This window comes from Pholcus phalangioides, unplaced genomic scaffold, assembly GCF_987345545.1.
Source record: "Pholcus phalangioides strain wild (caught in Gottingen) unplaced genomic scaffold, Ppha-v1.0 ptg000022l_1, whole genome shotgun sequence".
Classification (NCBI taxonomy): domain Eukaryota; kingdom Metazoa; phylum Arthropoda; class Arachnida; order Araneae; family Pholcidae; genus Pholcus; species Pholcus phalangioides.
The window spans coordinates 16983003-16996503 of record NW_028301615.1 but is presented as its reverse complement, the minus strand read 5'-3'; the positions used below and the strand labels follow the sequence as shown (position 1 = coordinate 16996503).

Here is a 13501-nt window from a genome sequence, read left to right as displayed (position 1 = left end):
TATATTTTTCCTTGGTTTGCTGAATATCATTATATGACTTGTAAGACCAAAAAAAGCTACGCCCACAGACTTTTTTCAAAAAAGCATTTTTGCGTAAAGAAAATTTTGTATTTGTAAAAACCAAAAAGCAGACACTTTTTTTAAAAAAAAAACCTGTTTATTACTAACTTCAAATATTTCAAACAGCTGCCAGAATTACATAGTTTTAAAAAGCTGAGGATATTTTTCTTTAATGCATCAGGTTGCAAAGCATTATATGTACAAAGGCTTAAAATGGACAAGAGAAAACGGTGAAAGTATATTACATATGAATGTGCACAACCTAGGTGTCAATACCAAGAAATAAAAATAAAAAAACATGACATTAAAAGATACACTTGTACGTACACATGTGGATATTAAAAGCATACATTTTTAACATCAGAAAAAGCTCTTCCCTTAAATTTATTACATGGAAAATATAAATATGTTACAGCTAAAGTCTGAAGTGTAGACACCGCAAAGTGACTGGACAGTTCGTGAACTGGCCAATCAACATCATGGAGTGGTCAGGCTTAGCTGTGACATAATGTTAAGGTAAATGTGATAAATCTGGTTATTATGCATAATCAGCGAGCATTTTGGTAAGTTTGATAAATTTCCTTAAATTTCATCACTTTTACTGGCAATTATGCACAGTACCCAAGCAAGGTTGGTAAATTTGATAAATTCCCCTAAATTAATCACTTTTATCGGCGATATGCATAACACTCAAGCATCATCATCATTATATCTAGTAACGATTGTAAAATTTATTATTATATTGGTACAAAATTCAACATTATATTGGGGTTCGATTGTATTGCTTCCACATATTACTCATTTGGATTTTTTTTTCATATTTATCAAATTCACCATTTACACTAGGTATGCATAATCACAGATATAGGAAATAAATATCAAGCATTTATTAAATTTATTGTCAAAATGACGCTTTCCAATAAAAGTGGTTTTTTCAATATTCATCTAATTTACCAGTGATGCCTGTGTATTATGTGTATTTGCCAGAAAAAGTGATAAATTCATTAAATTTACCAAGACGATTGGTAAGTATGCATAATAACCAATTCATCACATTTACTGTAACAGATACATACAGTAGAACCCTGCTACACTACTGATCTTGAGAAAAACACGGTTCACCCCCACATTATGACCTAACAGTGGTATTTAAAATACTTGAGTGCGATTTTTCTTAATTCAAAATATGAAACCCATAAGTGAAATGATATCTATGATGTATCTGAATATGCTGTATAACAAGGCATGGTAGAGGCAGTCCTAGGGATTGCAAGGGATTCAAGATATTCTTTCTTATGAGGCTCCAAGGATGAAGATTGATAAAAATTGCACTTTTGCTATACTTTGAAATGATAGTTGAAAAACATCTGAGATCTCAAGGCAGCGCGTTGTTTGCATCTATGTGGGGCTGCTATTGAGACACCATAAATATGACAAAGTTCTATTGTATATATACAATATACACTAGAATACAATTTTTAAGCTTGTTTTGCTTTCAGAAATGAAATTAACGATGTCGATACTTAAAAATATTCCATTTTTACAAAGCAATATAATCAGATGGTTATTCATTATATTTTTAAAACTTGGATGAAAACTGCATTTTTAAACAATAGAGTCAAATTTCAATTAAATACAGTCGACGAATAAACACGTTCATTTATCAGTGTCTTAACTTGTTTTAACATTTCAAAAAACAAAAATGCAGTCTAAAATTTTTGAAAATTCATCCCAGCAATTTTAAAAAGACTTGCATATGGGTGGTTCTAAAAATCTGCATACCATTTTGTATATAGACATCTTTAACCTGTTGCTCATTGCAGTGGTAAGAGCGCTCAAGCTCTTGTGTGATTTCAAGGTCTTAATTGATTGCCCAAATCAAAATATCTCACAATTTACTTGTCATTAGTAAATGTGATAAAAATCTAATTATTATACATAATCACTAAGCATTTTCATAAATTGCCCTAAATTAATTCCTTTTACTGTTGATTATGCATAGTACAGAAGCCCCATTGGTAAACTTGACAAATTTCTCTAAATTAATCACTTTAACTGGCGATTAGGCATAATACCCAAGCGTCACATCGTTGATAAACACGTTAAATCATAATATATGATAATTCATACATGTATTGCATCATTTTATAGCAGGATACGATTGTAAAATTGATTATATTTGAGACCCGACTACATTTATATCACATACTAAACTGATTTGTAATTTTTTTTCATATTTATCAAATTTACCAATTACATTAGGGTATTATGCACAATGGCTTATGATAAAGGCAATGAATTTCAAGTGTTTATCAAATTTACCAACGACACTTGGGTATAATGTATATTTGCCGGTAAAAGTGTTAACTTTATCAAACTTACCAAGTTGACTGGTTTTCAGCAGGTGCAATATATGGGCTATTAGGAGAAAAGTGTTTCCATTAAGAAATCAGCTTAATAAAATGTCTTGGTTTGTCAATGCAACTGAGATGGTTAAGAAAGGGATTTTAACCGGGGTTTCATGGTCTTCAAAAGCTCAATAAGCTTCTTGGATGAGAAAAAAATTACCTTGTTTCTACAATTAACATTTACCTTTTTTTTCATTGCTATCTACTGAATATTATTTTACAAAGGGTCTTCATTTTATTGGCACAGGGTCAGTCGACTTTGCCTTACAGGTGCAAACAGTTTCTTGAACAGAAAATGGTTAAGAATCCCTTCTTTAAGTATAATATGTTAGAGTAAAAATATGCTAAGCATATAAAAAGTTATCGCAATAGGTTGAAGATCTCTGCCATACATGTAACAATATGCTTTACTGGTTACTGCATGTCTTTTTCAAAATTTCAAAGATATTTCGTTCATTTCTTCACATAAATGTTTTTCAAGTTCAGAATTAAAATAAATATCTCAACCGATATGAGAATATAAAACTAATAATGAGCAATCGAAAACACATTTGGTGAAGCTCTATAATAAAATTAATCAAGATATTTTTTACAGTGGTGTTTGACAGATTCCAGTTACATCATAAAAAATTTTACTCATATTTATATAAACAAAGCATGGTTTAGTCCGAAGGAAGAACCATTCAGCGTCAAAAATTTTAGGGAAAATTAGACATGAATGAATTAAAAGCTGCATTTTTGCCATTTAGTTTAGATTTATTTCCTTCTTAGGAACCTCAAAATAAAAATTTACTTTTTTTCGGGATAAATAAATTTCCATAAACAGAATTTACAAACGCCTCTATTGTATACAGGATCATGTGATGTTTATTAATTGCAAAAAATTAGAAGAGGGAATTTAAAATGAGGGAAAGTTTTTGAATGATAAAGAAAAACTTTGGAACGAAAGCTAATTCAGAATGAAATTTTTAATTTGGCACCAGAAATAGTTTTTTTTTAATAGAAAAGATCTCTTCTAATAGTCTAAAACTTTTTTATCTACCCCCACTATGATTTTATTCCCTGCTAAAACTGCATTCATTTTATGCAGCCAGCAAAATTTTCCTTATCCAAAAATATGTTCCTACAACATAAACGAAAGATATAATTACTATGTCACCATTACTTCGTTGCCTAATTTGACTTCACACAATTCGTTCTGAGCACCCTTAGCTTGAGGTGCAGTTCACATACGAGCTCAAAATCACAATTATCATGAATTTTGTACACAAGCACCACTTAAACCGCCATTTCCGATTTAGCTCAAGATACAACGCATACTACTGAAATAATAATTAAAAATTACCAGTTGGAAACCAAAACAGTCTCACCAGTGTTCAATTTTTTGTTACATTTTCTCTCTCAAAACATGTACAATCAGACCTCCGTATAATGTTACTAAGGCCTGACCTTATTGTCTTGGGATAAGATAAAAATGACTTTATAAGTGAGGTGACTTAATAACGAGTAATCCCAATTAATTTTCATGCTTGGATGGACTAATAGAAAAAGACGCTCATAGACCAGCAACGTTAAAAAGTGATGGTGTTATACTGAGGTTTTACTGCATGAACTTAAGATTAAGTCCTTCCTCACAAAAACTATTCAAAGCACAACAATGCATGTATTTTTATTGCAGACCTGAGATGGGATTTCAGACTATTGGATACAAGGATACTACATGATTGGTTGACTGAGGTGAGCTAGTCTTAGTACTCGTGTGTCGCAATTGCAAAATATTTCTTTTATTTGTAGTACACCCCCTCCCATGTTTCTTCAACATGGCTTGTTTAGTGATGCAAACGTAACTGTTTTTCAACTAAATCTTTTCTTTAGAACGTTCAGTTGGAAACAATACCAATTTAGTTTAAAAAGAACTCAAGCTACATAATTATAATAATACCAATGACAAAAAAAAATTCTGGTTGTTTAAATTCTAATTTTAGTTGTTTCTCATTAAAATTGTAAAAATTCTAGTTCTTTAACTTTTACACTGTTGGCATCAGGTTTAGTCGATTGATCGTTCGTAATTTTTGTGTCAGTGTGTAACACAAAATCTTACTGTATTTTTTCCTCCAGTCGCAAACCTTAAGTAGCACCATATAAGGGGGAAAGGGCAACTCAAGTCGTTCAGTATACAAGGCTACTTGAGATCAATTTGAATATAGGTTACACATGTGAGGAAAGCCTGAACGTCCAGTTAATTATACATAATAAAAGTTAAATGAAGAGAGGATAATTTATTTAAATAATAATTTCACAGTACATACTTGGCTATTGTCAATTGCTAGCCAACAATATGAAAAATGTATCAACACAAAATTCATACGAACAATAGATTTTTGGTAGTCATAAGCACAGTAAAGCACCAGAGTAGGTAATATTACTCAATATAAAGCTGGAAATTTTTAAACATTTTGTTGCAGTGGTGATTACAAAACTTGTTTTTTTTTTCACCCCAAAAGACGGGGTGTTTGCAATCATGATGAAAATTCAGGAGCTATGAGAATTCTTTGGCAATTCAGATGGATTTCGAGATTTTTTTGGAAATCTCCAAAAAAATCTGGGAGACTTGGCAGTTTCCTCTAGTTTCATATGCATTACATTTGTACTAATTTGGATAAAGATTTCATTCAATTTCGCAGTTTAGTTAGGTGATATTTTATGGTACCTTAAACTAGTTCTTTTGTGGTTCTTAACTAGGAGTACGGTGCAACGAAACAATCTTGGGGTAGGGCCGTAAGCTGGAGAATATGTTGTGGTGAGAAAAACTGACTTCAAAAGTTTTTTCACTAAAGGCATGTAATAATTTAAACTGAAGACCGCCAGGGGTGAGTGCGGAAAAAAGGTTAAGAACTGCTGCTTTCAATTCAATTACAACATTACCACAAGATTAGGCTAAAAATGCATAGCACCAAAAATTCCAATCTTGTACGCATTTAAATTTTTTTTATGAAATTTCATAGTTTGTACACCTGGAAAAATTAATTTGGAAGACAAATTTTTCACAGTAATAATAGGGCTAATTATGCATATTCAAATAATCAGTACATACTTCACATAGGAATGCAAATCTGGCAGTAATTGATGTAATTAATCTACATTTTTTTAGCATGTCATACATATACATATTTATTCATATATTATGTGAATATAGCGACAGCATATTTTTGGCCGTCTTTCTATGACTAGTTCATCATCAAACAAATAACTTACAAAAATAGATAAAAACAAATAGAAAACTCATATAATACTGTGCACACAAACACACACTAAATAAAATTAACGCAGCTGCATATATAATATACACATAGAAGAAAATTTATAAATTATTATAGCATTGAAAATCATCGTGTGCAGCAACCATGGGCAGATTATAATTCGATTGTGAGCTAATAGTCTGACTCAGAAATGAAAAACAAAAGCAAAAACTGTCCACACTGCCTTTTTTTTTCTTTATACACAAAACAAATTTTCAAATCAACTATCAAATGTCCGAGAGGAAATCTTTCGAACAATTTTGTCTTCATAAATATACACAGAAACGTAGTTCAAAAATAAAACAAAAGAGCTGCAGTACGCAAAATAAAAACAGCTGCAATTTTTTACTTTTTTGTGAAAAGTAGTGAAACTTTCAATAACCGAAACAAGATATATAAATAGCTAGAAGAAAAACAAAGATAAAAAGTAAAACATAATTTAATATACATTTCAGAATATAGCTTTCAATATGAAACATAATTTTCATGTGAAATGCACACCAAACATCGCATACAAGGCGCAATCGAAAAAGTTCCCAAATTAACATTATAAAAACATTGTTCTAAGTCATCTTCTTAGGACTAGACTGACGTATCACAGCATTTCTGCTGCTGATAAAAGGTCATCTGGGAGAGTTTTTTGACATTGTCCAATGCAGCCCCTCACGCTGTCTAAATTTTGACAAAGTCCCAAATTTATGAAATAATGATTATATGAGCTTTGATTAACTGAGTTTTTGGGTTATATGAAGTACTTTTTATGAATCAATTTACAAAATTAGAAGTGGTGAAATGGCATGCTAAATGTCTTATAAAACAGCTCTATGCAACTGAAACAATTGGCAATATGTGCATCTAATCTTCCTATAGAACTTATATGAACATTACTAACATTTGTGGCATCACAATTTTTATTTAATTGAGAATAAAATTTCTGCTGCCTGCACACAATAAGGTGAATATTGCTGCCAAGACAATCTGGTGCACATTATTCAATGCTTGTCACGATTGCGTTCAAGTTTCAAGCAAAACTTTTTTCTGTCCATTTCAAAAGTAAGATAGACAATGTGAGAAAGAAAGAGAAAAATCAGTCATTCATCAGATCTGTATTAAACTCAGCTGTGTAACTCGCATTATTTACCAATCTACCAAAGCATGTCTCCATAACTTGACCCATTTGCTTCATGTGATGGCAGTTAGGGAAGTTTATGATCAGGCCTTGCATAAACATAGACAGTTTTAAATTTTAATAAAAAAATTTAAGATGCAGGATAATTGTGAGAAAAAAAAAGAAATAAAATCCACCCAAAATTAACATAGCTGATTTCAAAAATAGTGTTCGTGTTCGTTAAGTTACATAAGCTAAAATACCAATGAGATTTAAAATAATGATACAAAATATTGTTTTGAGTTCCTCATGAAACAATTTCTTTCTCCATGAAACTTTCAATTCGATTTCACTTCCCTTCAATCCAACCTAATTTGACTAGCGGTAAAGTTAAGAAACGTTATGCAATAAAAAAGTTTCAGTGTAAAATGCTTGCAGTCGGACAATGGAGAACAAGAGCTATGAGGATAGCACATGATGAAACATTTCATCGTAAAAGCTGCAGATATATAGCACAATTTTTTTTAAACCATTTTTTCAATGTCACATTTATACATAATAAGAGGGAGAAAAAATAGGTAAAAATTCCATTTGTCACAAAGTTTGATAGCATCCATGCACAATCTCACTGATAATTTTTTAGCTTGACTTCCATTCACCAATAGCCATTCACTTTTTTGAAAAAAAGATTTTCTTTTCCCTCTTATAGCAACAAACAACCAATGAGATTTGCTTATTACAATGGAAAAAAAAAGTTTATCCATGCAAAAATTAAAGAGAATTTTGGACAATCAGGGGGAAAAATGAGAGAGAGAGAGAGAAACCCACTTATACACATAGATATGAGCATTCAAAGTTGATTAGCAGCTTATTATTATTGGTTTTAGTTTTTACACACACACACACACACGTTCATCAAATGAGTTAATCAGTGAATTTTTTACGCTATTCTTCAGACCTTTCGGAAGGGTTTTATAAGGTAAAGCTTCTCCCCGTCAGGACCAGTATATATTGGAGCTCTCTTATAATGTTCGACTAGTTCATCCAATGAATTAAATCGCCTCTGTCCGATGCAGTAAACCCCATCTTCAAGATGTACTCTGAAATGCTTATTTCTCGTAGGAGCTTTCAGAGATACAGAATAATCTCCAGCCTGAAATATATAAAGAACAACATATAACAAACTCGAACAAAAAAATAAACCAGGAAAAAAAAAAAATCATGGACTAAAAATTTATTAGTTCAAATAAAATGTTCATGAAACAAAATCAGGGAGGGGGGTCTGTAAAAATTTTTCTATACAGGGTCCCCAAAGCAGAATGTGCCAAAATCTGCGACGTACATCGCAGAACAATTAGCGCTACTGCAGAACAATTTGGAAGAATTTTAAGTAAAAGTGAAAAAAAAACCACACTATTACATGTATGGGGATGTTTACCGCAAAACATCTTCAGTCAGCTGAGGGTTCGTCGCAGAACAGTGCTAAACATTCTGCTTTGGGGTACAAGGTTCTGTTTTTGTAAAAATTATCCATAATTTTGTAAACAAAATTTAGGAGCAAATCAATGTAGTCAATTTTGCACAAAATAATAAGACTTTGAAGAATGAGAATTAGGGAGGTTTTTGTACAGATCCAAATTCTGTATAAAAATAAATACAAAAGGAATTTAAAAAAAAAATGTAGGGATTTTTCATTAAAATTAAAATTGCACGGACTTTCCCCTCTGCAAAAACATGACATTGTGCAAGCCATCGTCGATTAGTACCAAGTAGTCAATCCCTGCCAACTAGTAGGATACATTACCTGTCATTACTACTCCCAAAATCAAATCTCACCAAAAAAAAAATCACTATCTTGCTCAAAATGAGACTTAGAGTTAAAGGGATAAGTTAAGTTAAAGACATGGTCAAAGCAAATACAAGTTTATTTTGCCAATTTTGGGTCAAAAGGCTGTTTGGTGAATTTTGGTCTTCTCCCCCGTCAAATGAAATGCCTTTTCTGTGATTTGATGCAATATGATGACAATTTACATTATGCTTGTGACGTTATTTCTGGGATTAAAAATAAAAGCAATATTCTTTTTTCCAGGTAAATTCTTTAAGAACAATTTCATTCCCCATAAAAATAGGGAATTTTTACAATCAAAGCTGAAATTTGGGAGAGACATATAGTAGTTTTTTTGGGAGTCTGGAAGATAGAGTAGAAATTCAGGGGACTTGCCACTATTTTGGGTACTATTCTTGATTATTGAATTGGATTACTATTCAATCTGTAGGCTGTTCAAGTACGTTACCCTTGCATATTCTGCTTACCCCCATTGTCTGTAATGGCTGTTGCTACGGGTTCGAAAGGGTCAAGTGAGTGCACAGCACAGTTTTTACTGTGCTGGAAATGCAAGGAAAAATGGAAGTTCTTAAATAGTATAAAAAAGTTGGATTCATTGTGTCCCAATATGAATGACCTAAGTGTGGAAGTGATTTGAAACTGGTTGAGCATAAGTTTATGATTGATGGGTATGTGTCGTTGTACAGGAAGAAAGGAGGCGAAAATGTTCATGATATTAGTCAGTGTGTAAAGAATAATTGTTGGTTTTCCCATAGTCATTTGTTGTGCTATGCAGAGAGATGTGAGGAGAAGAGATCGAGGCGAGTGAAAAAATACTTCCTTGCTTTTTTCTTCGCAGGGTTACAGTGGAGTTAGCACCTTCTTGGCATCGTCCATTCCTCTTAACCAATATTTGTTTGATTCTGTGATCGGTTTTGATCTAGTTGCAAAGGTTTTTTCAGCAATTGATATTATTACAAGCCATTAAAAAATTGAAGTTTTGAGTGTGAAAAAAAACTACACATAATACTTACATTAGTTTCACTGTCACGAATGACAAAGTCACCATCTTCGGCGTAATCATTGAGCATTCTGTCACATTCGCTTCTCGTGATGCTTCCAACATACCACAGTCTATCACAACCGCTGTTTTTTATGGCCTTTGGTTTGACCAAAGGTGATCCACCTCCGATAGCTGCAGCAGCTGGTGGAGGAGACACAAGCTTCTGCTCATGCTGGCTGCCATTCATGGCTATTCCCATGTTATTGCCATCCATTGGGGGCATAACCTTTGGGTTTGAGGAATCCGATTCACTAGAATCTGCCGTTGACCTACCGGGTGAGACCATTTGCAGGTAATTCTTTGGAACTAGGCCAATTTGGCCGATATTATTTCTGGCTCGCCACCAGTCGGGATCATTCAATGGACGTTCAACAATCTCTAGCTGATCCCCTTTCTGAAAGCTGAGTTCTTCATCGCTCTGAGAGTTGAATGTGTACAGAGCAACGACAATGTCATTGCCTTGCAGAACATTCTGGTAGGTGACTGTAAGAGGTTCTTTATCAGGAGCAGAGCACGTAACATCGGAAACCGTCTTAGGATCTTCTTGAACATAATTTGACGGAAACCAACCAATTTGACCATTGCTTTCGCCTTTCCACCAGCCATCACTAGATTTTTCCATAACAATGACTCTCGTACCTTTAGCAAGTGAGATCTCATCTGTTTGTTGCGCCTCGTAATTATATTTGACGGTTGCAGTTGTATTCAGACATATTTTATTAGCTGGCGTAGCTGGGTTATTAATATTATCATTTTCCCTAGATGAAACCCTGTTCGTAGGAGAAGAAACTTTAGGTTCATTTTTCTTACGCACCCTCTTGCGTATGCTATCGAATATAGAAGGCTTTTCTCTCTTTACATAATTAGAAGGAACAAAGCCGGCTTGGTTTCTAGAATTTTGAACTTTCCACCAGTGTTTACTGTCGTCAAGGAGAATCAGGCGATCGTTCTTCTTGATATCAAGCTCTTGGCTGCCCTGAGCTTCATAATCATACTTTGCTATCACATAAACTTCTTCAGCAGGCTTTCCTGAAAGAATTTAGAATGACACAATTTCAGGAATATTCCCCACAAGTATACAAAACATGCAGAATTTTTGGAAGGGGGAGGGGGAAATGAGTAAAAAATATTATTAATATGAACTTATAACAACTAATATAAAAGTATTCAAGTCAATTACAATGACCAAGGAATGGTGAATCTAAAACTTTTTAGCCGCCAGCCAAGGGAGAAACCATTCTTAGGATGAACGAATGATTTTAGTCTCGAGAAAACCAGTCATAAATAATGTTTTTTCAACTTAAGAGGAACTTTAAATTCTTGTCCTATGCAGCTGTGGTGGTCATAATGACAGACTCGCATCGCAAGGACCCGGACTTGACCACCCCCCTCCCCTGTTGCCACAGTGGTGTCGGCTGAAGTTGGTTTTCTGTGGTTTCCAACTTCAAGGAGTGAATGCGAGCTGATCTCCCCATTAAAAACTCTCAGCACAGAGAGTAACAGCATAAAAAAGGTTCAACCATTACAATTTCACTCACAATCTGAAATATAGATGGCAGCACTAATTCACACTCTCAGACTGTCAGGTACTCTCACATTTTCGGCACAATTAACTCGGCGGTAAATTGTCCATGGCAATAGACTGGAGTTGTGCTCAGTTTGAAATAAAGATAGAAATCCTTTTCCTATGTGTCAAAAGACACTGTAATAAAACCAAAAAAATCTTGAGAGAAATTTTGTGTGAAAAAAGAAATTACATTCACAGACTTTAATTCCTCAATCATATTTAGAGAATGTACCAATTTTCTATCTGCCATGCTAATCTGCCACCCACATGCTACCAAAACTACCAAGTACAACATTCTTTCAATTTTCATTCACAACCTGCTTCCACGGCATGAAAATACTGTTTTGAAACTTTGTGTGTGCGAACTAGGCCTACTCAATTTTAGATAACATCTTCAATCATTTATTCCCCTATGAGAGTTTAGGTGAGAGATATGAGATTGCTACCGCAGGGAGTCCCACATCAAGGGGTGGCTAGTGCACCAACCTCTTGGTAAGTATTAAAAAAAATATCTGAAACGTTGCCATTCAGAATCAGCAATGAATTCTAGGTTCTGGTCTAATTTGCCACAGCCTACTCATTCCAAGGGTAACAAAGCTAGAGATCATGTGACTTTATCCATTCAATATCGTGCATGGCAGACTCAATGCATTTAGTCACGACACATTTCGGCTGACTCGCTGGGGCGGAACGTAGGGAATATATTCCCTAGGTTTTCTGGACAGATAAAGTCATCACCATTGCTGTCTTAACCCATGGGTCCACCTGAGCACCACAAATGCAGGGAGGAAGGGAACCTCATGATCATGGTCCCTGCAAAGGGTAGAGCAGATAGGTGCTTAAGCCCCAGGGACAATTCTTATTCTTTTCAAACTAAATTCCTCATAAGGGGCCCCTCCCAAAAATTCTAGACTAAGGGCCAACCAACAATCACATCCTAAAGGCCCTACTGCAGGATGTGGGGGGGGGGGGGAAAGGAGGAGAACATGCTCATGATAGTGAGATTTGGTTGCAATTTTCAAGATCAACCCCACTGGGTACAGTTGGTGGTCGGTTGAAGTTGGTTATCTGTCATTCTCCACTTTGAAGTGCGAACGCTGGCCAACCTTCAAAATTAAAACGACTCACCACAAACCCAGAGAGCAACAGACATACAACGGCACAGATATCCAATCATCATACTTCATTCATAGTTTTAAAAACAGATGGCATAAATTAATACACATACTAGATACACATTTGAACTGTCAGGTACACAAGCACACACACACTTCCTCTGTAGTAAATTACCCATGGCGATAGTCCGCAATTGCTCGGTTTGAAAGAAAGAGTGAGTTCGTAAATTGGAAAATTACTTCTAGCCAGGTGAGGGGCACAATTTCTTTGCCCAACGGTTTATGATGTAATTAAAAAAAGAGAACCATTAAAATTACACCTGTCACCAAGCGTTTGTTGGTGTGGGTGCTACAGTATTCTTTAAGACATGTTTATCATTCTAGAAATTATTTTGTGACCACATTTCATTGAAAAATGAAAATTTGTTTATTGATATCATTATTACGGGATCCTAATTACAAAACCACAAGGCCTTGTGCATAGACAAATAGAGTTGCATGCAAATACTCATTATAGATTTACCTAAAATTGTAAAAATATACTAATTAGCCTCTGATTTATGACACAAATTGAATGACATGATCTTTAAAAGCTGTACAAAGTATTTAAATATCTCAGGATCATTTTAAACAAGAACTGAAATGTATTTTTTTAAAGAAAACACTAAAAAACAAAAATAGTTTTTGATGGTATAGGTGTATAGCTGGCAAGTGAAACATTACACGATGATCCTGCAATAAATGCAAAACTTGCTCTGACAGCTCTCGGGTTCATACTCACCACCTTTCGTGTTGGACATCTTCGAATGTTTACCAGCGATCGGAGGATGAGGAACCTAGGATTCCAATGATTTTAATACGAGGAATATGTGGATTCAGAGGAATAACACAAACCACCGTTAAATTACGCTGAGACTTGTAATAGATATGCTCGACACATAATGACTAACACACTCCGCCATTTCCCGACCTCCTCAACGTTTGGCCTTTGAAATGGATTGTTTGTCACACACGACACAGAAATCGTTTTAGCTGCAGAGCAACTTACGATTTTCG

The 13501-nt window shown here is 34.2% G+C and overlaps 1 protein-coding gene across 1 annotated transcript; it reads right to left on the bottom strand.

Moving 5' to 3' along the window:
- Positions 1–4729: 4729 nt before the first annotated feature.
- Positions 4730–13445, bottom strand: LOC149069535 (SH2/SH3 adapter protein dreadlocks-like). Its single transcript, XM_089250186.1, has 3 exons — positions 13227–13445; positions 9735–10792; positions 4730–8028 (listed from the first exon to the last, which is right to left on the bottom strand). Exons 1-3 carry the CDS (start codon positions 13243–13245, stop codon positions 7828–7830), a joined length of 1278 nt encoding a protein of 425 aa, XP_089106312.1. The 5' UTR covers positions 13246–13445; the 3' UTR covers positions 4730–7827.
- Between the last annotated feature and the right edge of the window lie 56 nt (positions 13446–13501).